We start from the raw sequence: 26,321 nt of genomic DNA, 5'->3' as shown, positions 1-26,321 counted from the left end.
TCCATCGCTAACTATAACATTTTCCGCCCAGATAGAACTGCCAAAGGGGGCGATGTTGCAATCTACTGCAAAGATAGCCTGCAGAGTTCTGTATTACTATCAAAGTCTGTACCCAAACAATTTGAGCATCTACTTCTAAAAATTCATCTTTCCAGAAACAAGTCACTCACTGTTGCCGCTTGCTATAGACCTCCCTCTGCCCCCAGCTGTGCCCTCGATACCATATGTGAATTGATTGCCCCCCATCGATCTTCTGAGCTCGTGCTACTAGGTGACCGAAACTGGGACATGCTTAACACCCCGGCCATCCTACAATCCAAGCTTGATACCCTCAATCTCACACACATGATCAATTAACCTACCAGGTACAACTCCAAATCAGTAAACACGGGCACCCTCATAGACATCATCCTAACCAACCTACCCTCCAAATACACCTCTGCTGTCTTCAACCAGGATCTCAGCAATCACTGCCTCATTGCCTGCATCCGTAATGGGTCTGCGACCAAACGACTCTCCTTCCAGACTCAAATTAAGCATCTCCAATCCAAAAGAAATCTAGAATTGGCTTCCTATATCGCAACAAAGCATCCTTCACTCGTGCTGCCAAACATACCCAAGTAAAACTGACCATCCTACCGATCCTCGACTTCGGTGATGTCATCTATAAAATAGCCTCCAACACTCTACTCAACAAACTGGATGCAGTCTATCACAGTGCCATCCGTTTTTGTCACCAAAGCCCCATACACTACTCACCATTGCGACCTGTACGCTGTCGTTGGTTGGCCCTCGCTTCATATCTCACCGGTCACCCCGAAAAGACAATTCCTCCTTTGGTCGTCTTTCCTTCCAGTTCTCAGCTGCCAATGACTGGAACGAACTGCAAAAATCTCAGATCTCACACACTAGCTTTAAGCACCAGCTGTCAGAGCAGCTCATAGATCACTGCACATAGCCCATCTGTAAACAGCCCCCAGTATCTCTACTTGCACATTCATCTTCTGCACATCTACCATTCCAGTGTTTAATTGCTATATTGTAATTACTTCGCCACCATGGCCTATTTATTGCCTTAACTCCCTTATTTTACCTCTTTTGCACATGCTGTATATATACTTTATTTTGTTCTATTGTATTATTGACTGTTTTGTTTATTCCATGTGTAACTCTGTTGTTGTATGTGTTGAATTGCTTCATATTGGCCAGGTCGCAGTTGTAAATGAGAACTTGTTCTCAACTAGCCTACCTGGTTAAATAAAGGTGAAATTAAGTTCCACAGCTGCCTGAAGGGTCCCTGTGTAAAAGTTGTCTTCAGTAACCCTGTAACAAATCAATACATTTTTACAGAGAGGATGATTATGATAAAATACCATCACACACACCACACTGAACTCTCAAGACCAGGATTGGGTAACGTTGAGTACACCGCATGTCCTCCTCTCAAGGACAGTTTCAAGACTGTTTCAAAACACTGACCTAGCATTGGGTTGTGCAGGATTTACACCATATGTTAAGATTGTTACGGTATAAAGCAAAACCAGACGGATCAAAATTAAAAACAAGAGCAGAGCTGATAATAGCGGCCATTACTGTCGCAGTCCACCCAAAGACTTCTCTCAAAACTGCTGCAGTCTACGGACCAGGTTTCCCTTGAAAACATACATCCATCTAAATGGGACACGATTGATTTGATAAAGACACGGTTCAATTAAAATGATTGTGGTTCTTCACAGCAGTGTAATGTGTGGCGGAATAAGTCCGGAAACATTCTAGTAAACCCGACGGGCACGGTGAAGGCTGTAACGGGGGGCACCTTTAAAACAAATCAATCACAACGCTAAATCAATCAGATTGTAATCCAGGATGTGCGAGGACGCTATAGAACAAAATGATCATAGCTCATTTGTGGGTCAGTTCATAATTATTCAGATTACAATTTTTATTCATTGATCCTATAATCGAAATAAATTAAAAAAAGAAACAAAACAACCAGAAGAAGCAAGAATGACAATAGATTATGGAATGTATTTTCAGTAAATAAAATAAAGCTCCAACTGTTACACCAAGACTGCTTTATTTCACCCACAGATATCGTGTCAAATAAAGCACCATTATATATATATATATATAGTTATATATATATATATATATATCGTTTTCATATACACCGCCAGGCAACAACTAGAGAAGATTCTTTACAGAATCAAGTTTCTTGTGGTTCTTTTTTAATGTACAGGTAAACTTAGTTTGGATATTAACCACAGAAAAAAAGCAAGGCAACTTTTTTTTGCCTCTCATCAAGTACAAAACTGGCACAGAGGACACCATTTTATACAGAGTAAAAATGCAATCAAATTAAATTGCATACAGAAGAGACTAAAATTCCTGTAAACCTTTCCCCGTTACAGCAACCTCAAAACAAATAAATCACTTCAAAAAGAACTCGGAAATCGGTAAAAAAAGTAATTATTTTTCGTCCAATGGATCGGCGGCTGTGCATGTTTATAGTCATTTGGGAGCATGCTGTCTAGAGCCTCCTTCTGCCATTGAAGCTGGGGAGGAGTGATTGCGTGACAAACCGGAGCACAAGAACTGATAGAAGCACATCAGCAGAGGCCAACGCAACACACACAGAAAATGGAAAACAAAAACGAAAGGATGAAAACAGGGAAAGAAAAGTGTTAAACGAAAGAGCATAATACACTTAGAGAAAAAAAAAATAACAGACAAAAAAGATTTTAAAAAAGGGCTCATAGCGCTGAGAGCAATAATGGGGATGTCACGAGGAGGCGGAGCACGGCCCTTTCACAGATAGTTTTGTAACCACGGCGATAGTGGCCTCCACTGTCCTGTAGAGCATTTCCAGGGTGTCCGGAGGCGGGGCAGAGTTCGTCAGAGCCTGCGAGGGGGCGTGGCTACTGCACCCTGGGACCTCTGCCCCCTCTCCTGCCAGGCCCAGGGCAGATGGGAAGGCCAGGTCCTCCGAGGCCAGGGTGGCCGAGCCTCCGCAAGTCTTAGAGCCCGTCTCCCTCGCCTCCTTTGTCTCATCCATTGCCGCCGTTGCTTCCCTCCTCTCTTCCTCCGCCGCTCCTGCCATGGCTGCCTGCTGAGTCTGAGACGACTGCGGCTCCTCCCCTCCCTGTCCGCTGCCGCCATACGACAACTCTCCCGTCTCCGGGAGGGAGGAAGAGGATGATGATGAGGAAGAGGAGGAAGAGGAAGCCTCCATCTTCTCCTCCTTGGGGGAGGCGTCCCCAGGGGGTTGGCTGCAACTGGTGGCAGCGGTAGGATCCGGTGAGGGCGGGTCGTGCTCGGTTCCCGGGTCGATGAGGGACGAGGAGTCCCGAGTCTCTGTGTCCGAGGTGCTGGTGGGAGTCAGTGCCTCTTGGTGCTCCGGCTTCAGCTCGACACATGGGGGGAGGGAGGAGGTGGTGGCGGCTGCGCAGGTGGGTCCGGATACGGTCACACCCCCGGTGATGGTGCCGGCGCTGGTTCCTTCCCCGGGGCCGTCGTCGCTACTCATTCGCCGGCGCTTCACTGGGGTGGCGCCCTCCTCCTCCGCTAAAAGACAGAAGAAACTCGGGTGATTAACCTTTACATCTGTGTACAGGTAAGTACTACCATTAGCATTTTCAACTTCAATTCATCATTTCCCAATGAGTTTAAATGACACAGTGTAAGCAGATAACAGGGTTGGACTAAGTGACACCACACATTGGCTACCATCAATGCGTTTCAATTTTTCCAAGTTTGTGACAGTATACTGTATGTGTCGTACCTTTGGCCTTGCGGTCCTTGGCCTCCTGTTCGAGCGCGCTGCGTTGCTGCACACAGGCGCTACACTTGGACAGCAACTCCTGTAGGGCCGGACCCAGAGCCGGGTCCAACGCCTGGGGGGTGTGTATGGACAACATCAACGCCAATGCTCGCAGGTCCTGCAGAGAGGGAGGGAGGGAGGGAGAGGGACAAAAGAACAGTGATTATCTAGTAGAGAAAAGCATTTGAACAGGGAATGACAATCTAGTAAGGCATGACTATGGAATTAACGAGTAAGCATGAATAAGGCCCGAGTAGAGCGTGAAAAAGGGATGAATAGCATGTAAATAGGGCATGAATTGCATTAGAATAAGGCATGAATAGTGCACTAACAGAATGTGAATAAGGCGTGAATAAGGGCGTGAATAAGGGGTACGGACAGCGTTGAGGAGGCCGCTGGTCTTGCTCAGCTCCAGGCGGTGCGAGGCCAGCTCGGGCTGTAGGCTGCGGTACTCGTTCAGCAGGTTGGTCACCAGCAGACTGATCAGGTTGGCGCAGCTGGGGCCTGACAGCACCTGGCTCTGGACCTGAGAGATGACACACACACACACACACACACACACACACACACACACACACACTTACGGTCATGCACTCGAAAGGCCCATCAACATGGCATTTACAAGTAGCAAGGTTAGCCTGAGTCCCAGATCAGATTATGCAGTCTTGCCAACATCATTGCGGTCATTTGAAGTTGACAAGACGGCAAAACAGATCTGGGACTCAGACCAGCATGACACCTTGGTAGAGCATCAACATTGGATGCATACATGAAATGACACGCTATAAAAACAGGCTAAAGCAGAGGCTGTCGGTGTTGAAATAAACAGATGGGTTAGCGGTGGCTCCAAGATGGCTACCTTGTGCAGGAAGCAGGTGAGGAAGGAGTAGGCCATGTTGTTGTTGAGGAAGGTCCTCTCGTCCATCAGGATGCACTTGATGTACTCGCCGAACGCCGGGTCCTCGCACAGAAGCTTCACACACGTCTTAGCCAGGGCCGACTACAGAACAGCACAGCAAGATGTTGGTGACAACGACCAATTATATTTTGTGTGTTACGTGTGTTTGTAGATTTGGATGTGTGTTAAGTGTGTTTTGCAAGTGAGAGAAATAGTACACATTTGTGTCTGAGTATTGTGACTGTATTGGAGTGAGCGTGTTAAAGTGTGTGTGAAAGCGTGTGATATTTACCTGAGACTGGCAAAGCTCCGTCCACAGCTTGGGGAAGAGGGCCAAGTGCAGAGGCAAGCCCTCGTACGCTATCAGGACACCTGGAACCAGAGAGACATGGTCACATTGGTGACACACCAGATACACACACACACAGCCTTTTTAGTCATTAGATACAGTAACATTACAAACGCATCCACACACACACTCACTTAGTTTGACAAGGGTCTCTGTGAACTTCTCGCAGTTGATGGCGACTCGACACAGCAGGTGGATGAACTGGTGGTAGGAGAGAAAGTAGTCTAGGAGCATCCGGTCATACACCTCATCTTTACCCTGCGAGAGAGAGACATGGAAGTTGATGATCCTTCTCAATGAAAGCAGGAACACCACACTAGCGCAAATATACACATGAAATGAACAGACCTTGAAATTGCGAAGAAACATGCATACATAAACCACTTTATTTACTTCAGCTTCCACTTATCCAACCATGATTGTAACCAGGTAGGACAGATGGTCTCATCTTAAATGAACCGTTACTTAGCCAGGTGAGCTATCAAGAACAATCTCCCTTACAACAACCTGCGGTGAGATTTCCCGCAAAACATAAACATCCTCTTTAGCACCAAGACCACTGTTCAATCAAACTTGCCATGATCTTGGTGCCAAAGATGGCCTTTATGTTAAGAAAATGACAAACTGGCCAAGAGACATGAAGCAGTGGTAGTATTCAGAGACACCACACCTTGCTGGTCTCCACCATGGAAGGCAGGAGGCACATGTTGAGTTCGGGTCTGGGAGGTCGGATGTTGTTCTTGCCTCCCATCAGCTTGATGTTCTCTCTGCAGGGCAGGTAAGGCCCAAAGGACACTGTGTACAAAAGGAGGGTCACATTCAGACAAATACTACCTGGTCTTACGCAAATCTACAGCAACATTTACGCCAATGGGAGATTGTGGACGAAAATACGTTGTTTTTTTGTTGTTGTGACTTTCTAGATATGTGTAGGACAGTTGAGTGACTGCCTCAGGCACGGAGAGGCCAGGACAGTCAAAGACTCCCCCGGTACTCTGGCATGCACTTGGAGAACCAGAGGCTACAGACAGAGCCAGGGTCCTTAGGATAGCATGCTGTGTAGTATTATTCGTCGGCATTGTTTCCCTGATCGCTTGCGTTGGTCCTCGTTAACTTTCGTCAGTACATAAGACGAGCTCCAAGTGTAGCAGCTGGAGGGGGGCACTCACTGGGGATGTTGCTGTGGTGGTAGGTGCAGTGGTTGTGCTGCAGGAAGGGCACCAGAGTGTGCAGGAAGTCATGGGGACTCAACAGGACCAGCTCCTTCAGAACATCTGGAGGGGGGGAATAACCAGGAACTACTAGTGACATCACATCTCATATTACATACAACAGGTACTCCCTCAAGTGATTGGAATTGTTCCAAAGGTCTATTGTATATACTATGTGGAATAGTTTAGAGGGGAAAATGTGGTCAAATATTATCCAAACTGTGTGTGTTCTTACCCAGGCAGGCGTTGCGGAGCTCCGGAGGGCTGTAGGAGTTGAGGAGGGTGAGCAGCTTGTGGGCAAAGTCGATCCTCTCCTGCCACTGGATAAGAGCCTGCTTCACGTCTATAGGAGAACAACACAGGTTACACAGAGACTTTACAGGGTCCCTAAATAAAGAAAGGCAAGTCACTGAGCTCTAGTAAACAAAAAGGCTCCGACAGAAGAACACAGGGCTTATTCACACGGGGGGGGGGGGGGGGGGGGTGAATCCTAACTTTCCCTTCAGTCATGCATTGATGTCAATGGGAGACAGAACATTTGACTCGGAAATGAGGTTTTGCTACAAGGTAGGTGGTCAGCGTAGAATAACTATCGTGAAAGTAATTGACTAGGGACGTTGGTGGTGAGATGAAAGCTTCTTTTTAGTAATAATACATTTTACCACTTTAGATTCTACAGAACAATAAAAATAAAGTTTTTTTTAAAACTTCCTATTGAAAGGCATTCTGGTACTTGCAGTCAATAGCGTAATCCAATACAACATAAATATGTACATAGCTCTCAAATCGCCACATGAATTCTAATACAATTACTCTTACATATGTAAATAACTCAAATAAAATATTTTTAGGATACAGCGGAACGAATTAACTGTAAAGATGAACTCTGTACCCCATTACGGTTACAACATGCAGAGGAGAAGGGGGAGGGAGGGTAGTTTTCGCTGACCTTTGCGCTGCAGATAGGGCCGCGTGGCCTTGAGTACCGACAGGAAGATGGACAGCAGCTCCACCAGGTCCCCCGTCACATGACACGCTGTGGCCTCGTGGTACATCATGTGCAGGGTGTTGAACGACTGCAGGAAGCAGAGGGCGAGGGAGAGCGCGAGAGGGGCACATCAAATGACAAACCGGTGCCTACGCTAGAACCCTCGGCCTAAGAAGTTAACGTTCCTACACTTTATAGTAAAATATTATTTTACTGGATACAGTTCACAATGAAGAAACTTCATCAAACTACCAACATCATGTCACATCATGTGTTAGACAGCAGGATGGAGAGGGTGGGGGGGGGGGGGGGGGGGGGCACGTCAAATGCAACAGCTGACACTCTTTACATTGAGAAACTTTTAAAAAAATATATAGAATATTTTATATCGGATACTGAATAATACTACATTAAACGCTAATATTATTTACACTTTGAACCCGTTAACCAAACCTTGATTTCCGCTGGCCGAGTGATACAAGAGACTTGGAAATGTGGCAACGAGACTTACCCCAACCCCACAACTAACTCAAAATTATAATATAGAAGCCAGTGAAATGAAGCCATGTATGAACGGTTCGTTATAAGCCTAATAACCATAATTAGTGCAGAAGGTCTTGACGTACCTCTGTCATGAGGATGAGGCCTCTGTTGAAGACCACCAGTAGTCTGTCCTCGTCGTTCTCCAACAACACGCGGAAGGCACTGCGACGGACACAAAACACAGTTACACTATATCATGGACATATACCGTAGTTCACAGTGCTCTCATCTCAAAAGTAAAACAGTGCCCATATGATTCTCTAAAAGGCATCAGACATCTCTCTGGTTAAGTTGCCGTGAGTTCATATTTTTTTTTTAACTCTGCAGATCTGGGCCGTGTTTTAGGGCATGCAACGGAATTTTAAAAAAACAACGTTTTGCAACAAATGATTGTGTCCTATTGGACCATTCCAGGTAGTCCTTGTTTCAGTCCATTTTCTTCAACGTGGTGCCTGATGAACATGATCCTGGTGGCAAGTGTGCGCGCGCGATCCCCTCTGTGTGCGCGATCCCTCTGTGGCTTTTGTGGAGCGATGGGTAACGATGCTTCGTGGGTGACTGTTGTTGATGTGTGCAGAGGGTCCCTGGTTTGCGCCCGGGGACGGTCTGAAGTTATACTGTTACATCCCCCTCCGCGTGCGCGACCCCCTCCGCGTGCGCGACCCCCTCTGTTTTACCTGATGAGTGTGGTCCAGCAGGAGCGTCCGTCCAGGCAGCGGAGGTAGCAGCTGATGGTGGTCTTCTTAAACTGCTTGACGTCCTCCAGCTCCTCCTCCCTCATGTCCGACCGCTGGGCCACAAACAGCTGCATCAGGTTGAACAGCTCCTCCACCGCCTGCAGGGTGACAAACACACAGACACACCAGACAGTGGTCAGAGATGTACGGGGGGGACAAACACACAGACACACCAGACAGTGGTCAGAGATGTAGGGGGACAAACACACAGACACACCAGACAGTGGTCAGAGATGTAGGGGGACAAACACACAGACACACCAGACAGTGGTCAGAGATGTAGGGGGACAAACACACAGACACACCAGACAGTGGTCAGAGAGGCAACAGAGACAAACGCAAATCAACCTCATACCGGAGACAGAGAGACTACGTAGAAACATCTCAGAGGCCTAGCCCCTACTCCCTACTACTATCCATCTGATCTCCTCATGAAGTGCTTAGAGGATGATAGTGGACAAGTCACAAGGGACTAATGAATCGCCTGAGGGGTCATGGACACAGGCAGTATAACAGAGGCATGAGATATGTCGACCTGACGCAGTAAGAGAGAAAAAAATACAGACGGACAGTCACACGAACAGGCAACACACACCAGCACCCAGTCAATCAGGTCATCTTCCCATTACACACAAAGGGACAGAGTCAGTCAGTCAGCCGGACCACCCACCCCTGGGTACTGGCTGGCGTGCGGCGTCAGGTTCTTGAAGGCCCACTGGATGTTCTGGTGCGAGGCCAGCTGGCGGGTGAAGGCGGGTGACTGCTCGCAGCACATCCTCAGGATGCCGTAGTACGCCGGCAGCATTCCCCGGTTGAACAGCACCACCTGTTGGTAAATCATTTCAGGCAGGCTTTCAGACTCACCTCCAGCAACTGGGCCACCTTCATTCTTTGGCGGTTGTGTTTTTGCTAGTAACATTTTGTACATTTACAATGTGTTCCTGGATAAATTGCTCAGAAAAAGTTGAGTTCTCTCCGCTCTCGTTGCCAGTGGAAGGCGCTTCTTTCACTGAAGGTTATAACTATTGTACTGTTGGACGTAGGGGCAATGGAATTTGGTAAAACTTCAGTTGGAAAGGACAGTAGGATATGGCAGTGCCATGGTAGCGTGAGGCCTCGGAGGCGCTGTGGCCAACATGCACTACACATAACTCATCACCTTTTTGAGCTAGAATCATGCAACTTGGTAAACACGTTTAAGAGAGGTATCGCCTTCGCCCCGTTTACCGTCATGCTTCCCAACGATTGACCAAGTGGTACCGTTTCTATAGCTGGGACATTGTTGCCTCTGCTCGAAAACTAGATTCATTTCGTTAATATTATTCGTTTTTTAATAATTAGGGGGGGTTTGCAGCTAAAATGTATTATTTCCACCTCCTGGTCGTCGTGGTCGGCCAGGATGTAGTTGAAAGCGATGTTCTTAGTGACCACGGGGTTCTGGACGACCAGACGGACGTTCTCGGGACACTCCATACACACGTTGTACCAGAAGGAGAGGAGGGCCTGCTTGTTGTGGTTAGTGGCGATGGCTGGTTCAGACAGCTTGGGCTGAGAGGGGAGGGACATGGTGAAAGATCAGAGAAGTTCTCTTACTGCAACTCAATTATCTCATTACTATCACTAGTTATTATTCAATAAGGTGTGTACAGGTGAACACACCACAGAGGAAGAGAAAAAGGAACCAAACAAATCTAAATGAAACTAATAGACTTCATTTTCATGCCGTGAGATGAACCAAAACGCCTGTATTTAGTTATTCTAGTGTGGTGCAGTGAATGCACAAAGAGACTAACTTCTAAATGACTAATGTGACAAATCTAATCCCACTCTCATTTAGCCCACTCAATTCCCCCCCCCCCCCACTCACCTGGAAGAGGTTCCACAGGTCCATGAAGTAACCGGAGAACATGAGCTTCTCCGTCTTGGAGATGAGGCAGTAGGTCATGAAGCTGAAGTACTGCACCAGCTTGGTGGTCCCATGCACCGCCGCGTCCACGTAGAGCTTGGCCCGACCCAGCAGGCCCAGAAGCAGGTTGTACACCTGGTACAGGAGCAAAAGGGAAAGACTACAGATATTTTTCTGTATTTTTCGTTTTCACACAAAATAAACACACAATTTCAAAACAGTTCCTGTGAAACACGTACACTTCCATCTAATCGTTGTACATACTGTATCTTGTCAATAAATTGTATTATGTAAGTCTCCTTCACGGGTTGTAAATTACATCCACTTCTCCCAGTTTCAATAAAATATCTGTACTTGAAGTCTTCGAACTAGAAGATATCTGAGTAGGTGATCAAAAAATACCAGCAAATGGATATTATTGCCAAGACCTGATTGGTCGAAACGTCACTGATGATGGAAACCGTTTGATTTGAGCCCATTATAATTGTATAATACGCTCATTAGTAGTAGTCTTGTTATGGATTTGGTTGTTGGAGCTTGTTATTGTAGCGGCAAAGGGGAAGCACAGAACGTGTAGGTCTCAGGTCAGACACTGTTAGTGCTGTATATTAAGATGCTAAGGAAGTAGGTAAAAGAGCAACAGTTGGGTTGCTGTTGAGCTAAGTTAGTTTCTGAGGGACAAGGGCAAGGAGAGGACAATAGTTGGGTTGCTGTTGAGCTAAGTTAGTTTCTGAGGGACAAGGGGCAAGGAGAGGACAATAGTTGGGTTGCTGTTGAGCTAAGTTAGTTTCTGAGGGACAAGGGCAAGGAGAGGACAATAGTTGGGTTGCTGTTGAGCTAAGTTAGTTTCTGAGGAACAAGGGCAAGGAGAGGACAATAGTTGAAGAGAGAGGAAACATCTGCGAGGGGGGCCAGAGGGGCGCCAATGACACTAACTGCAGCTTTCTCTCCCTCACAGACACACCGGCCCACAAAGGTTCTGGACACTAACAAAGAGGCACAGACCTAGTTTCCGCCCAGCAACAGAGACTAATTGTTTATCTTAGACATACAAGAAGGGGAAATCCGCCTAGTCGGGGTATAAATATATGCTTGTGTAACTTGCATGCAGGGCCGGGTCCTCGCCTCTCTGCCGCCCTAGGCGAGACACACACAAAAAAAAGGACCTTGGCTGGTGTTTACTGGGGTGCAGCCTACCATGTCGACCAGCCATGGAATTTTATGAATGCCCATACACCCGGGTAGGCCCACCATTTGTAAAACAGGCCGCTGCATTGGCTTTATTGGTCCTGTGACTAATCAATTTGGCTATTTAAGCTCCGAATGTCAGCTACCCAACTTCATCAGGACTTATCCTGAGTCTATTTGCAATGTGTTTGCACAACACGTAATATAAACTAAATTCAAGAAGAGCCGCACACTCATCAGACAAGCCGTCTTCATCTTGGGTAGAATCAACACGTAATGCAGAAATATTAGATTTTTTCTCTATGGTCAACTTGTCAAAAATACACAGACACAAACTTGAAACCACTGATCATGACAAAGGGGGGGGGAACTCCCTGTGATAGTAGATTCTATATTGTCCATGTTACTTTGACCTGTCCTGTTTTCAGGATATGTTGTTTGTTAACGTGACAGCGCATTTGTCGTCGGCGATTGGGCGCCATTTATTTTGATCAGAGAAACCTGCACGATGTAAAAAGTGTCCGTCTTAAAACATCGTCGTACGTTTTGATCTCCAGCCTGCTGGCTACAGAAAAGGCCCCATACTCTTTCTACGATATCTGACATGTGATTTATGTTCGATTTTCTTTTTGACGGAACGTTGGTGGTGCGCCGCATCTCAGCAACAGCACCCTGGAGAAGTGCGCTGGGAATGGCCCCCCCGTCTTCGACAAAGTGGGCACTGCTCATCACAGGGCGGCATCAGAGCACACCTATAAAGCCCATATGCCACTGGTTGAAAGAAACTGTAATTGTTTTTGGCCAGAATTCCGTGAGGTTTTATGTGTTTTTGTTGGTGCGCCTTGGTCAGTTTAGATCGGAAAATGGCGCCCTCAGTCAGTCTGCCGCCATAGGCGGACGCCTAATCCTGCCCAACGAGGAGGCCGGCCATGCTTGCATGTTACGCTATTTAGCTGAAGCATCCAGGCTGGGTGAATAATTCTGGTTTGAGCGTTTCTCAGTGTCCGACTGTACCTGGAGTAGAACCTAAACACGAATAAAAACACAGGGAGGAAAGACTGCAGCGTGTAACCGTACCTGGTGGAGCACCACGGTGGTGTCGGGGGACAGGGGCAGGTCCCGCGTGGGGATGTGGAGGGAACGCGTGGAGCGGAACATCTGGCGGAACGAGTTGCTGGGAATCAGGGAGACCAGGAGGTAGGCTGCCGCTGGAGGGTCAGAAAGAGGATTTCAGAGTTGGAGCAGCGTTTAGCCTAAATGTCTGTCTTTAAAAAAAAGATTTCTAGGCTAACTACACACAATCGTTCTTTTGCTAGAGTGAGAAGAGAAGGATGGGGATGAGTGCAGTGGACAACAGTGGTACCTAGCTCTCTGTTGGTTCTCTGTGAGAGGTGGGGATGGAAGCGAGAGAGGGAGTAACATATAAAACAAGTTGAAAAGGGCACTTAAGGAACCTGTTTTAGGGGATTGTTTTATGGGGAAAGTTTTGTAACCAGGTAGGCAAGTTGAGAACAAGTTCTCATTTACAATTGCGACCTGGCCAAGATAAAGCAAAGCAGTTCGACACATACAACAGAGTTACACATGGAGTAAAACAAACATACAGTCAATAATACAGTAGAAAAATATAGTCTATATACAATGTGAGAAAATGAGGTGAGATAAGGGAGGTAAAGGCAAAATAAAGGCCATGGTGGCGAAGCAACTACACGCGCAACGCCAAGCAATGGCTGAAGAGGTGTAAAGCTCATTGCCATTTTCCGCTGCTCCAGAGTCCACTTGTTTTCTGGACTGATGAATCACGCAGTCCGACAGACTAATCTTGCTTTGGCGGATGCCAAGAGAACACGACCTGCCCCAATGCATAGTGCCAACTGTAAAGTTTGGTGGAGGAGGAATAATGGTCTGGGGCTGTTTTTCATGGTTCGGGCTAGGCCCTTTAGATCCAGTGAAGGGAAATCTTAACGCTATAGCATACAATGACATTCTAGACAATTCCGTACTTCCGACTTTGTGGCAACAGTTTGGGGAAGGCCCTTTCCTGTTTCAGCATGACAATGCCCCTGTTCTGCCCCTGAACAAGGCAGTTAACCAACTGTTCCTAGGTGGTCATTGAAAATAAGAATTTGTTCTTAACTGCCTTGCTTAGTTACATAAAGGTAAAATAAAATTTAAACAAAGCGAGGTCCATACAGAAATGGTTTGTCGAGATTGGTGTGGAAGAACTTGACTGGCCTGCACAGAGCCCTGACCTCAACCCCATTGAACACTTTGGGATGAATTGGAAGGCCTATTTGGCCAAAATAAATGCCCAACCTCACTAATGTTCGTGGCTGAAAGGAAGCAAGAACCCGCAGGAATGTTCCAACATCTAGTAGAAAGCCTTCCCAAAAGAGTGGAGGCTGTTATAGCAGCAAAGGGGGACCAACTCCATATTAATGGCCATGATTTTGGAATGAGATGTTTGACGAGCAGGTGTCCATATACTTTTGGCCATGTAGTGTAGTTCGTAAGAACTTCCAGACAGAGACATCACAAGTGTTCTTACAGGTGCGGACACGGGGGTAGTTGTGGGCCAGTAGGAAGCGCTCCACCCAGTTCTCCATGTTCTGCAGCACCCAGCTGTGAGCCAGCTTGTTCCTGGGGGTCTGCACCGCCAACCAGTCCAGACACTGGCTAGGGTTGTACTCTATCACCTGGGAGAGAACACACACACACACACAACAAAAAGGATAAGATTCTGAATATTTTAGGCAATGACGTCAAGATCAACTGAAATAACTTGACTAAGTGAATTAAGGACAAATACATAGATACATTTATGTTTAACTGAAGTAACTTGATAAAGAACAATGAATCAGATGAACCTATGTGACTATGTTCACTCCAAGCTCATCACTAAGTTCAGTACTCTGGGACTCCCAGTACTCTGAACACCTCCCTCTGCAACTGGATCCTGGACTTCCTGTCGGGACGCCCCCAGGTGGTGAGGGTAAGCAACAACACATCCGCCACTCTGACCATCAACACTGGGGCCCCTCAGGGGTGCGTGCTTAGTCCCTTCCTGTACTCACTATTCACCCAGGACTGCGTGGCAACACCTAACTCCAACACCATCATTAAGCTTGCTGACGACACTACGGTGGTAGGCCTGATCACCGACGACAAGACAGCCTATAGGGAGGTCAGTGACCTGGCAGTGTGCTGCCAAGACAACAACCTCTCCCTCAATGTCAGCAAGACATCGTGGACAACAGGAAACGGAGAGCCAGGCACGCACCCATCCGCGCGATGTAGTGGCGCGGGTCGAGAGCTTCAAGTTCCTCACTAAGGAATTAAGACGGTCCACACACACCAACACGACAATGCCTCTTGCCCCTCAGGAGGCTGAAACGATTTGGCATGGGCCCTCAGATTCTCAAAAACGTCTACAGCTGCACCATTGAGAGCATCTTGACTGGCTGCGTCACCGCTTGGTACGGCAACTGCTTGGTATACCGACCGCAAGGCGCTACAGAGGCCAGTGTGTACGGCCCAGTACATCACTGAGGCAGGTGATCATCACTGAGGCACGCTCCCTGCCATCCAGGCTCTCGATACCAGGCGGTGTCAGAGGAAAGCTCTAAAAATTGCCAAAGACTCCAAGTCATAGACAGTTCTCTCAGCTACTGTATGGCGAGCGGTCTGGAACCAACGGGACCCTGAACAGCTTCTACCCCCAAGCCATTAGACAGCTACATAGCTACCTGGACTTCCTGCATTGACCCTTTTTGCACCAACTCTTTTGACTCATCACATACGCTGTTGCTACTGTTTATTATCTATCCTGTTGCCTAGTCACTCTACCCCCTACCTATATGTACATATCTACCTCAATTACCTTGTACATCGACTTGGCTATATACACACACACACGTGGTACCAGTACCAAGCTAGTTATTTATTCCTTGTATTATTTATATTTTTCTATCTGCACTGTTGGGAAGGGCCCGTACCGGTCACTGTTTACGAAGCATGTGACAAATAACATGAGATTTGATGTTTGTGTGTGTGTGACCGTACCTCCCAGATCCTCTGTAGGATGTAAGAGGCGAAGGAAGGCATGCCCGGAGGACCACCTGACAGCTCCATCAGCATGGTGAGCAGCTTGAAGAAAGGGTTTGCCGCCTAGACGAGGAGAAGCGGGAGACGGAGAGCAGGGTGGAGATAAGGAGAGGGACGGAGAGAAAGAAGTAGAGAACATGAGGGACAAATTGAGATTTGTACAAACTAATAATTGAGTTGGATAATAGACAGAGCATTATGTATTAAAAGTATAGGTTCTCACATCAGTGCTTACCTCAGGCGTCAGTTTAGCGATAGAGGTGAAGAGCATGGATACAATCTGGAATAAAAACACAGGAGAAATTATGCCCCTCTATGTAATAATAATTTGGTGGGTGCCTATATTTGTCCTATTTCAAACATGTAAAAAAGTCTGTATTAATACCAATTGTGCTTTATGCAAATCCCAACTCTCTCTGAGACACCCTCGGAGAGTGAGGTCACGGCCAGGGTCTACCATTAACAACGGCGACGTGTTTGTTTGTGGGTGCGTGCGTGCGTTAGTGTGTGTGTGTGTGTGCGAGCGTTAAACGTACGTGTTCGGCCAGGCGGTTGTTGTAGCGACACAGGCTGAAGATGAGGTTGCAGGTCTGCCTGATGTTGATGCCGTCTCGGATGTGCTGGAAGAGGAAGGGGAAGCCTTTCCCCCCGGTCAGGGCTGCCATGTCACTCTGGGACAGAGTCAGGTGTCTGGAGAGAGAGGGAGGGAGAAAAGGAGATTAGAAAGAAGATGAAAAATTAAGCATATGAAGAAGGGGGAGGATTTGATACCGACAACAGTGAATGCATTTGGGTGCTATATGTGGTAGTATTTCTAGCTAACTTTTGGGAAGTATTACCAACACTATGTTGTGCTGTGCCAAAGCTATGAACATTTCCTGTGACCCAGCAAACGTAAATACCAAATTGTCTAGTCACAACAATTTGTCTAGTTCTGGGTGATACTCAAATTGCCCAGTGACGTTGACAAATCTCACTTTGCTAGTGGCAGGTCAAATCCCTGTGCCAGAGACTGCTTTTCCTGTGTCCCAAGTGGTGCCATGCCATGCAGCGCCCTACCTCTCAGAGCGGGACTGTTCCACCAGCAGGGCGATGAGAGCTATCATCTTCTCCAAGGCGGCAGGGCGGTACTTCTCTTCCGCCAGGGATAAGATGTCCTCCTCCTCATCCTCCTCTTCTCCCTCCTCCTCAGACAGCACCTCCACCTGGGGCTGGGGGGGGGGGCAGGTTATTACACACCCAATCACACACACACAACTAGTGTTTACTTACGTTCTCAGGCCCCTTGGTGCCCATGTAGAAGTGCACCATGATGGAAATGGCTTGTAGGGACAGAAGGAACTGACTCTGGAGTTATGAGAAAAGAAAAAACAAAACAGACTGTTAACAAAAACCTTGTTCTCTAAAAACCCTTTCAGCCATGTATTTTGGTGAGGTTATGCCAAGGTCATGGGGTTCAAGACCTGCAGGAATCACAGAAAACATGTGCACTCAGAGAGCAGGCTCTGGTCAAAAGTAGTACACTCTCTTGGTTATAGGGTGCCATTTGGGACTCCTTTTTACACACTTAAGTCCTTTGGGATAAAAGTGTCAAGAGTATTTTCCTATAAAATGACAATTGTTATCAACGACCCACCTCCTCCTCTCCCATCTTGGCGAACTCGTAGAGGAAGGCGAAGTACTCAGTCAGGTGTTTGCTGTGGGGCTTGACGCCGTGTTCCATGATGGATAGCAGCGTCTTGACGAAGCGCGTCACGCACGAGCGGCTGCCAATGTCCTCCACCGGCCCGTCCATGTCGTCAGACCTGGAGGCAGCACACAGGAAGTGACACCAGACAACTTGTGAGGTCATGTTCATTACCAAACAAATGAAGATGGACTGAAACAAAGGGACTACCTAGACTTGTTCAATGAGAAACTCATTTTCATTTCCTTTTGCAAAGCATTTTGAAACGTTCTCTGTTGAGTACCCTAATGAACATGATCCAGGTGATAGTAGAATTAAACATGGAGTCCCCCCCCCCGAGTTTTTCAAAAAAATTATGAATCGATACTTCTTTGGTTTGTGACCATTAAACCTCAATGTTTTGCCACAAAACTCTGCAGGTGCCCATAGTGCTAGGGCAACAAGGTGACACATGGCTAGCTAATGACACCGACAACACGGTGATGTCATGCTGCAACACCTCTAGTTTCAGCAAAACAGAGGAGAGGTCTTGCTGACATTGAGGGTGTGCTCAAGAGCCACGTTATAGACTCATGGGATATCAGAAGCCAGTTTGATCTGGGAAAAATTCAACAACAAAAAAATTATATAATTATGTGTAAGCCATCAATTGTTAACATTATAAAGCATTCAAATTAACATGTTTCTCAGGTTGTGAGTGATTGAGTGGGTGGATGATTGATTGGTACATAAGTAACCATTCCTACCCGTCCTCCATGCCAGGTTGTAGGTAGAGGTGGGCGTGGACTGGCCGTAGCCTCTGGATGACGTGGATACACAGCCTCTGAAACATCTGATGGGGGACAACAGGGTAGAGAGTATGAGTGAGTGAGTGAGTGAGTGAGTGAGTGAGTGAGTGAGTGAGTGAGTGAGTGAGTGAGTGAGTGAGTGAGTGAGTGTGACCGCCGAATAATCTGATTGGGGCTCTCACCTGTCGAACAATCTGATTGGGGCACTTGATGAGGATCTGCATGGGCCACCAGTTGTCATCAGCCATGCGGTCCAAAAACCACTGAAAGGCCATGACAACATGAGAACAGGAAGTTAGCAATTACCCCGCTAATGATTGAAAACCATTTCAGCACAATGTGTTCCCGGATTTGTCCTTCAACAAACAGTCAATTCACCTCGCAGGCCGCCTGGCTGTTGTTGAATTGTTTGGTCAGGAGCTCAATCCACTGCAGCATGGTGGGCTGAAAACACACAGACAAAATGTAGACAAACCCTTGCTATAAAAAAGTTACAGACCATCTTCCACACGGTAAAACAAAAGGGCAAAAAAAAATATTAGAATAATTTAAAAAATTTAAGAAATTTAAAAAAATTGCTGAAAAATAACCAGACTGCAATTGAGGCTGGCAACTAGAGGGAGCCATCGACTGACAGTAAGGAAGGACAACTCACCTTTTCCTTGGAGTGAATGAACGTCTCCAGGACAAATGCCGTGCTAAGCTGTAACCAAGGAGGAGAAGTGTGAGAGTGGAAAGTATATTCAAAAAGTGTAAAGGTATAACCATAAAAATTAAACGGTGAAAAAAGTCAAGGATTTTAAAATGAAGTTCTACGGTTGAGAATAAGGCTTTAGTGGAGTGGGGTCGTACCTTGGCAGTCATGAGGGAGATGGCTTTGGGGTCTGGTAAAGTGCTAGGGATGCTGCTGCAAAGTTGCCACATGAACCTGTAGGTAAGAGTGGAGAGAGTCACAACACTGATCTCAGACCAGTTGATCCACCAAGGCAACACTACATCCTACATAACTTGCACTATGTTAATAGATCAAGACAACATTTGATTGCGTATGAGCTTTAATTGAGACAGTATTTCATAAGTAAAATCTATTTGGTTATACATTTCAGGGTAAAGTCAAGGGCACACAAGCAAAGTACTGTTAACATAAACTCTCAATTATATCACATCTGCATTCTAGCTTCAGAAAAGGTACAGTCTTGACGGCTAGTTCCAAAAATGTGTCACCGACCCAAAGTACGTGTGCTCGAAAATGTTCTTGTCCTGGAGAAACTGCATGTTGTCTTGCCAAATCCACTGAGTAGAGAAAAGAAAAAAGAAACACAGAATAAGTATTTCAACGTTTCGAGAGAATGAAGAATGTGAGAAAGGAGAGTTGCTATGAGATTGTGACCAGCCGGGTACCTCGAGTAGATCTGGAGAAACGTCAAAGTTGAAGTCCTTGCCATTTTCCTCCTCGAGCTCCACTCTCTTGTAGAAAAGCATGTAGGCGCTGTGGGTCTGGAGGGAGAGACACGGGACAAACTGTCAACTTTAAAACCCAGCGTTAATTAAAACTAAATTTAAACATTAGAAAGTGATTTTACAAGGAAACTGACCTTCTCAAAGGAGAAGTCCATGAACTTGTCGGTGACAGAGTCATACGTTTTTGTCTAAAAGACAAAAATGTAGGCGAGACAAAACATTAAAATATTTAAAAGGGTATTAATTAACAGTAAAACATTGTCTTTTAAAAAAATGATTTACCGTCATCTCTCCACCGAAGCACTCGGAGGCTAGCTGGGCGGAGTCAAAGGGCTTCACCTCGGCATCGTTGAATAGGTACCTGAGAAAAGCAAACAAATGACCTTAATGACAGTCGGTTGTACTCCCTAAAATTCAAACGCATCCAGATATCAAAAGGCGTGTCATGAATGAATCTCCATGTAAAGGGACAATAAAGTGTATCGTAAGACAATAACGTGAGACCTCTTTTTTAAAAATCCCCCCAATGATCTGATTTCAATACTAGAGCCAGAGATATTCCTCACCATTTGTTATTCTTGTAGGCGTGCGGGTTGACGATGTCTCGGATGAAACTGTAGTAATGGCCGCCGTCGGCCGTGCCCGTGTGAACCGTGACGCCGATGAGGTCGTACTCGTAGCTCTCCGCCACCTTGGCCTCACCCTCCTCCCGGAAACCTGTCGTAGGACATAGTGGACCACATCAATGAGCAACCCATTCCTCCAATTATTGGTCCAGCTAGCCTCTGATAGGCTAGATAGATGACGATACCAAGAGGATAAAAACTTTATATTAAATCGCCGATAAATCACTGGGGAGCATTCGAGGTGCAGACATTACTTTGTTTTCAGATATTCGTTTTTCTATCCAGCACATTTGTCCTCTTTCTACAGACTGCGAAAAAGGAATTATCCGCAAATTGCTACTCAACCCGATTTCAAAACACACCGACTAGTACAGTGATACAAGTGAATTTAGTACAGAGCCTATGAGAACCAAATCATGCAGTTGGGGGGGGGGGGGGGTCTGTCGGAACAGGAAGTGACGCGTACCCTCTTTCCTATCGCCCTTGGCCATGAGGAAGTCCTCAGTGTAGGGGGTCATGTCGAGGCGCAGGGGGAAGGAGAAGTGCGTGTTGACCTTCTCCTTCATCATGGTGACCATGTTGAAGGTGTAGCGCATGGTGTTGAAGCTCAGGATGCGAGGCAGCTTCTTGAAGCAGGCCCTGGTACAGAGCAGGATGGAGAAAGGGAAGGGAGATTAATATAAGCACAGGTCTTGTACAAAAAAAACAAAACTAGAGACGTCAATAAGTTATTTTTTCAAATGGTAAAACCAACATCAACTAGTGGAAAACCAGCCAACTATTCCAAAAATGTATAATATACAACTACGACTGCCAGTGTAGGATAGTTGGCTTATTTTCAGTAGAAACCAGCAGGGTCCTCCTCATGAGGTTCACGGCAACTCACCTCTTCTCTGCGCGTACTTTCTTGCCACACTGGGAGCAGGTGTACATGTTGTCCCCCTCCAGAGTGTCCTTGATGGTCACCTCGTCCAGAGATTCCTGAGGAAACACGAAGACAAGTCTCCAGCAACATGCCAAGCAGTACTATATGCCCACTAGAATTAGGAGCATAGAAAATACACCGGACTAACAGAGTCCGACATAGGATGACTTGAGGAGAAGTTGCCATTTGCAAGAGTAAGAATTCCAAACTGAATAGAAGGCGGCAGTGTGATACTACAGTGCTATGAGATTTGAGACGTGTGATTGGAAGGTAAAACCCCAGTCTATAACACTTGGTTGCACTTCTAAACGACGTCAACAATGTTGATGGCGATGTTGTCCTTACGTAGATGTTCTTCATGTCGGCCACCTGGCACCTGACTGTGTAGAACTCCTCAGCTGTCTGACTCACGTGGTCACAGTCCTGTTGGATGGAGAAAATTAGTGGAATGAGAATGTGTGTGTAAAGCCACACACACACACAAATGCAATAAACACACGTAGGGCAACATTTTGTAGTGAATTTTTGTAGTGCCAAGGAATAGTGCAAAGTGCACAAAAAACAGTAAACCTCGTAATCAAGCAGAGTGGTTTAATGCGGTTTATGATGAGTTTTGCAGGTAAACATTTAAAGGAGTATAGTGATTCTTACCAGCGAGACCACATTGTTGGTGATGACCCCTCCAAAGAGCGTCTTCACTGTGTTTTTCAGGTCCTGGGACATCTCCTCTATCTTGGTGATGAGGTCGGTGAAGAACTCGGTCATGTCCTTCTGCTCGCCCGTGTTCAGGGGCTGCTTGTCCATGGTGTAGGTCTTACAGAACGGGCGGGGGTTGTACGCCTTCCTCTCGCTCTCCTGGAACGAGGGATGGAGAGCGAGGGGGTAAAAAATGGAAGAAAGGAGGAGCGGAGCAAAATCGAAGTAGCAGGCTCTCCACGGGGACAACGTCAGTTTGTTCCTGTCATGTGGACGGAGGAGCTAGATGAGAAGGGTGTGAGACAGAGGGCTGAGAGAGAGAGAGACCGGCTGCGTACCATGAGATAGGTGAACATCTTCTGGAGCTCCAGCAAGGTGGTCTTGTGCTTAATCTCCTCTGCGTACTGGGGGAAGAAAAAAAACAACAACTCTCATTAGCAAACAACATTCGCAAATACCAACATCGAAAGCATTCTTCCGGGTGGCAGAGGGAGTGAAATAGCATGTGTGGGATGAGCATTCTTGCGCAAAATGGCTGCCGTGGATCATCCAAGCGTGGATGAGGTGAAATTGCCCCCATACAAACTACAGCATTGTGAAAAGGGAACCACGGTAATATCATCCATTACAAATCGCTAATATAGAGCGAGGCGAGAGAGCGAGAGATCAAGACAGGGGGGAAAAAAACAAAGAGGCGTAAGAAAAGCAAGAGGGAGAACAAGAGAGGAACAATAGAACAAAGAAAGGGCGTAAGAGGAGCACAGTATTTAGCAGACTGACCTTCGCAGTGAAGACGGCCTGGCGTGCCTCAGGGATCATGTAGAGCTGTTGGATCGTGGAGGCCAGGTAGCAGGTGGCCCCCAGGTTAGTGAGGCCCACGAAGCGACACTCGGCACGCACGTCGTCATGGGGCCAGTAGTCCCACTTGTACGGGGCGTGAGAGGCTGTCAATTAACATTAACACAAATATTCATATCGTTCAGGGGCCTAATAGAATATACCGGATCTAAGATTATGTTTGATGATGCTCAAATATCTTAAATCATAGCATTTTCAAAGAATTTTTGACTTTGAACCTTAATAAACCAACTTGGTTCACTCATTTGATCCGGTACTGGAAATCCATGGAGCAGACATTACCAACAGGAAGGCCTGACTTCAATGGGATGCTATTTGGCTGTTTGTTTAAAACCAGCGTATATAGTATTTCTATTCCCCGCACCCCACCAAAAAAAACAGCTAGGCGCAGTTTAGGGGCGGAAACTATTTTCAGATTCTGTCAGCCAGCACAATGTCTAATTCAAAATTCAATGGCCATTGTATTCCCTTGGGCCCTCCTACCAATGCATTACTCTCATTGACAAATATCCCTAGTAGCATTTTCAACCGTTCTTAAAAAGGTCCTTCTCACTCTGCATGTGCTGGGACATGACCCAGTTGTGAAGCAGCCTGTAGTTCTCCACCGAGCCCTTCACCGTCTCCACCAGGAGGTCGTAGGCGGCGGCGCGGGCCGCATGCGACTTGCACTTGGGTTGGGCGCGGTCGGCCAGGCTGGGAAGGAGGAAGAGGAGGTTGTGGACGTCGCGCAGGAACTCCTGGCCCTCTCGGGAGAACTTGAAGGGGGGCTTGTGTTTGAGGACGCTGGTGGCGAGGCGCAGGAGGCCCGTGAGGCCGTCGTCCTCGATGGCGCCGTCCTGCTGGTCCAGTATCTCGCGGCTGGGGAGCGGGAGACAGGTCAATGTTTGAGCAAGCAAACTTTAATTGTAGAAGTGGTTGAAAAACAATATTGTCCCGTGTATTTGAACTGAGCTGGCCTTAATTCTCCAGAAAGAACGTGGACAACGCAAGCCATCACACATGAAAACATCATATTTCCTATATAGCGCACTTCTTTTGACCCCGGCACATGGTCCAAAGGCAGTGCACTAAATAGGCAATAGGACACCGTTTCAGATGCAGACCAGGTCTTGGATTCATCTTGGACTCACCTCCGTATGCAGTCGGCCAGGTGTCTGGCTAAAGCATCCAGGTCCAACAGAGTGGTTTGGCTGGTGTCTTTGACGTGGATGTTGTCGATGAGCTTGCACAGCAGCCAGAAGTACTCCTTACAGCCCGTCCTCAGCACGGGCTCCTCTTCATAGTCCTCCACCTGAACACATGACCACACAGCACATCAGCTACAGAGCCCCCTTCATTTATATTAGACATGTGTAACTTGACGTGACCTAGGAAGTGAATAACCCACAACGAACACATTTGTTTTAGTCAGTATACAGTACAAAACAAATTGTGCGTGTGTGTGTGTGTGTGTGTGTGTGTGTGTATATATATATGTATCTGTCTATATGCGCAAGTGTGTATGTGTGCTGTACCCACCCGCAGTGGTTTGAGGGCCTGTGCGTCGGGGAGGAACTTGAGCAGCGTGGAGGCGGCCAGCAGCAGGAAGGACCTGTTGATGGACTCTCCTCCCTCCAGACCCGACAGAGACAGCTTGTACAGGCCGTTACACGCCTCGTGACGCACCGCCGTCTGAGAAGGCACACTCACGTTAACACCTTCCTCTATTTGATGTTGTTACCAAGGTCACACGGATCGATTGGGTCACAGAATAGTTAGTATTCCAGTGGCATCAAAATAGAGACAATATTTTTGGATGGAAATACCCACAAATGTTACACCGAAACAAACTGAGGGGGGTGGGGGGGGGGGGTCAGTGTCTCATTATTCCCCCAGATCTCACCTCCGGGACGAGCAGGGTGAGCTTCCTGAGCCAGTCGTGAAGGTGGTCGCTGTCGGCCAGACCGGACTTGACCGTAGAGCAGCAGTGGGCCCAGCTCACCAGCAGCCACATGGAGTAGTGGGTCACTGGAACATAGGAATAACGTCGTCATTTCACATGTCTAATGTGTCATTCCTAAGAACAATGTGCTTAAGCACATACAGAAGAATGGATAGGAGGCTATGAAAGCTCTACTCTCAGTGCAAAATGTTTGTGTGAAAAAAAATAAAAATGTGGCTGTTAATTTCTCATGTTGATTAACATTTAAGCATATGTAAAACGTAGTTCACCTTCATGGCGGGACCGGTGATCCGATTGGGCCTTCAAAACTCTGCAGGTGAGACAGGAAGTAAACAAAGTCAAGATAGGCTGACGGAAACCTTGAGTACAAAAACATTTCACACCGATACCCCATGTCCATACGACAACACAACTTACAATGAATGCCTTCCTTTAAATCCAATCATTTGTTCCCGGTCTTCAAATTCAAAAGCCTTTCTTGGCATGGAGAGTGTGACCACATACATTGAGCCACACCAAACATACTTAGTAGTTAAGTAGTACATAGCACGCTAGTGGGTAGTGTGACCACGGAAACACAGGCCTCGTCTTTGGTGTTCTCTCACCTGTGTGCTAGGTTATCGTAGGTGTAGGCCACGTTGATCAAGCGCTGGATCAGGTTGGTGCCTTGGACAAGGCCTAGGAAAACCTGACATGAAAAAAAAAAAAAAAAAAAAATCAAGTATTACCAAGTATTTAAGATACAAATAATTACCCATGGGGATAGTTTTGAAGTTCGTGTAGAGACCAAGACACCACAGGGAAGGAAGTACAGAGAGACAAAATAGCTGTGGGCAATAGAAGACTGCTTCAGAGGGAGAGAAGAGGCAATAGAAGACTGCTTCAGAGGGAGAGAAGAGGCAATAGAAGACTGCTTCAGAGGGAGAGAAGAGGCAATAGAAGACTGCTTTAGAGGGAGAGAAGAGGAAATAGAAGACTGCTTCAGAGGGAGAGAAGAGGAAATAGAAGACTGCTTCAGAGGGAGAGAAGAGGCAATAGAAGACTGCTTCAGAGGGAGAGAAGAGGCAATAGAAGACTGCTTCAGAGGGAGAGAAGAGGCAATAGAAGACTGCTTCAGAGGGAGAGAAGAGGCAATAGAAGACTGCTTCAGAGGGAGAGAAGAGGAAATAGAAGACTGCTTCAGATGGAGAGAAGAGGCAATAGAAGACTGCTTCAGAGGGAGAGAAGAGGCAATAGAAGACTGCTTCAGAGGGAGAGAAGAGGAAATAGAAGACTGCTTCAGATGGAGAGAAGAGGCAATAGAAGACTGCTTCAGAGGGAGAGAAGAGGCAATAGAAGACTGCTTCAGAGGGAGAGAAGAGGCAATAGAAGACTGCTTCAGAGGGAGAGAAGAGGAAATAGAAGACTGCTTCAGAGGGAGAGAAGAGGCAATAGAAGACTGCTTCAGAGGGAGAGAAGAGACAATAGAAGACTGCTTCAGAGGGAGAGAAGAGGCAATAGAAGACTGCTTCAGAGGGAGAGAAGAGGAAATAGAAGACTGCTTCAGAGGGAGAGAAGAGGCAATAGAAGACTGCTTCAGAGGGAGAGAAGAGGA

The 26,321-nt window shown here is 46.8% G+C and overlaps 1 protein-coding gene and 1 non-coding gene across 10 annotated transcripts in view; both read right to left on the bottom strand.

The window, feature by feature from the left end:
* Positions 1 to 2,060: 2,060 nt before the first annotated feature.
* The window catches only part of LOC110486004 (ubiquitin carboxyl-terminal hydrolase 34), a 57,821-nt gene continuing 33,560 nt past the window's right edge, over positions 2,061 to 26,321 (bottom strand). For 5 of the 9 annotated variants that reach the window (XM_036940655.2, XM_090196033.1, XM_036940660.2 and 2 more), the window contains 45 exons: positions 25,333 to 25,415; positions 24,997 to 25,037; positions 24,668 to 24,792; positions 24,304 to 24,456; positions 23,916 to 24,076; positions 23,339 to 23,643; positions 22,708 to 22,871; positions 22,266 to 22,331; positions 21,883 to 22,086; positions 21,577 to 21,654; positions 21,193 to 21,287; positions 20,773 to 20,945; positions 20,247 to 20,397; positions 19,963 to 20,041; positions 19,815 to 19,868; positions 19,621 to 19,716; positions 19,448 to 19,512; positions 19,072 to 19,147; positions 18,875 to 18,922; positions 18,598 to 18,663; positions 18,402 to 18,482; positions 18,178 to 18,263; positions 17,381 to 17,549; positions 17,017 to 17,091; positions 16,804 to 16,955; positions 16,281 to 16,434; positions 15,968 to 16,024; positions 15,703 to 15,807; positions 14,189 to 14,336; positions 12,718 to 12,848; positions 10,414 to 10,587; positions 9,921 to 10,094; positions 9,217 to 9,372; positions 8,487 to 8,644; positions 7,893 to 7,971; positions 7,228 to 7,354; positions 6,514 to 6,621; positions 6,237 to 6,341; positions 5,738 to 5,862; positions 5,202 to 5,325; positions 5,011 to 5,090; positions 4,680 to 4,820; positions 4,200 to 4,346; positions 3,782 to 3,938; positions 2,061 to 3,564 (listed from right to left, as the gene is read on the bottom strand). In XM_036940655.2, the coding sequence (XP_036796550.2) occupies positions 2,783 to 3,564; positions 3,782 to 3,938; positions 4,200 to 4,346; positions 4,680 to 4,820; positions 5,011 to 5,090; positions 5,202 to 5,325; positions 5,738 to 5,862; positions 6,237 to 6,341; positions 6,514 to 6,621; positions 7,228 to 7,354; positions 7,893 to 7,971; positions 8,487 to 8,644; positions 9,217 to 9,372; positions 9,921 to 10,094; positions 10,414 to 10,587; positions 12,718 to 12,848; positions 14,189 to 14,336; positions 15,703 to 15,807; positions 15,968 to 16,024; positions 16,281 to 16,434; positions 16,804 to 16,955; positions 17,017 to 17,091; positions 17,381 to 17,549; positions 18,178 to 18,263; positions 18,402 to 18,482; positions 18,598 to 18,663; positions 18,875 to 18,922; positions 19,072 to 19,147; positions 19,448 to 19,512; positions 19,621 to 19,716; positions 19,815 to 19,868; positions 19,963 to 20,041; positions 20,247 to 20,397; positions 20,773 to 20,945; positions 21,193 to 21,287; positions 21,577 to 21,654; positions 21,883 to 22,086; positions 22,266 to 22,331; positions 22,708 to 22,871; positions 23,339 to 23,643; positions 23,916 to 24,076; positions 24,304 to 24,456; positions 24,668 to 24,792; positions 24,997 to 25,037; positions 25,333 to 25,415 (6,078 nt within the window). In that variant the 3' untranslated portion in view covers positions 2,061 to 2,782. Of the gene's footprint in view, positions 3,565 to 3,781; positions 3,939 to 4,199; positions 4,347 to 4,679; positions 4,821 to 5,010; positions 5,091 to 5,201; positions 5,326 to 5,737; positions 5,863 to 6,236; positions 6,342 to 6,513; positions 6,622 to 7,227; positions 7,355 to 7,892; positions 7,972 to 8,486; positions 8,645 to 9,216; positions 9,373 to 9,920; positions 10,095 to 10,413; positions 10,588 to 12,717; positions 12,849 to 14,188; positions 14,337 to 15,702; positions 15,808 to 15,967; positions 16,025 to 16,280; positions 16,435 to 16,803; positions 16,956 to 17,016; positions 17,092 to 17,380; positions 17,550 to 18,177; positions 18,264 to 18,401; positions 18,483 to 18,597; positions 18,664 to 18,874; positions 18,923 to 19,071; positions 19,148 to 19,447; positions 19,513 to 19,620; positions 19,717 to 19,814; positions 19,869 to 19,962; positions 20,042 to 20,246; positions 20,398 to 20,772; positions 20,946 to 21,192; positions 21,288 to 21,576; positions 21,655 to 21,882; positions 22,190 to 22,265; positions 22,332 to 22,707; positions 22,872 to 23,338; positions 23,644 to 23,915; positions 24,077 to 24,303; positions 24,457 to 24,667; positions 24,793 to 24,996; positions 25,038 to 25,332; positions 25,416 to 26,321 lie in introns of those variants that run through there. The other 4 variants (XM_090196032.1, XM_036940658.2, XM_090196036.1 and 1 more) reach the window with 2 other exon arrangements.
* On the bottom strand, positions 5,993 to 6,125 carry LOC118938611 (small nucleolar RNA SNORA44). The gene has a single exon (XR_005035818.1). It is a non-coding gene; the product is annotated as a small nucleolar RNA SNORA44 (small nucleolar RNA).

This window comes from Oncorhynchus mykiss, chromosome 13 (assembly GCF_057628025.1).
Source record: "Oncorhynchus mykiss isolate SJ-2025 chromosome 13, ASM5762802v1, whole genome shotgun sequence".
Lineage (NCBI taxonomy): Eukaryota > Metazoa > Chordata > Actinopteri > Salmoniformes > Salmonidae > Oncorhynchus > Oncorhynchus mykiss.
The sequence above is the reverse complement of the archived record's forward strand: the minus strand, read 5'-3'. Positions and strand labels throughout refer to the sequence as shown.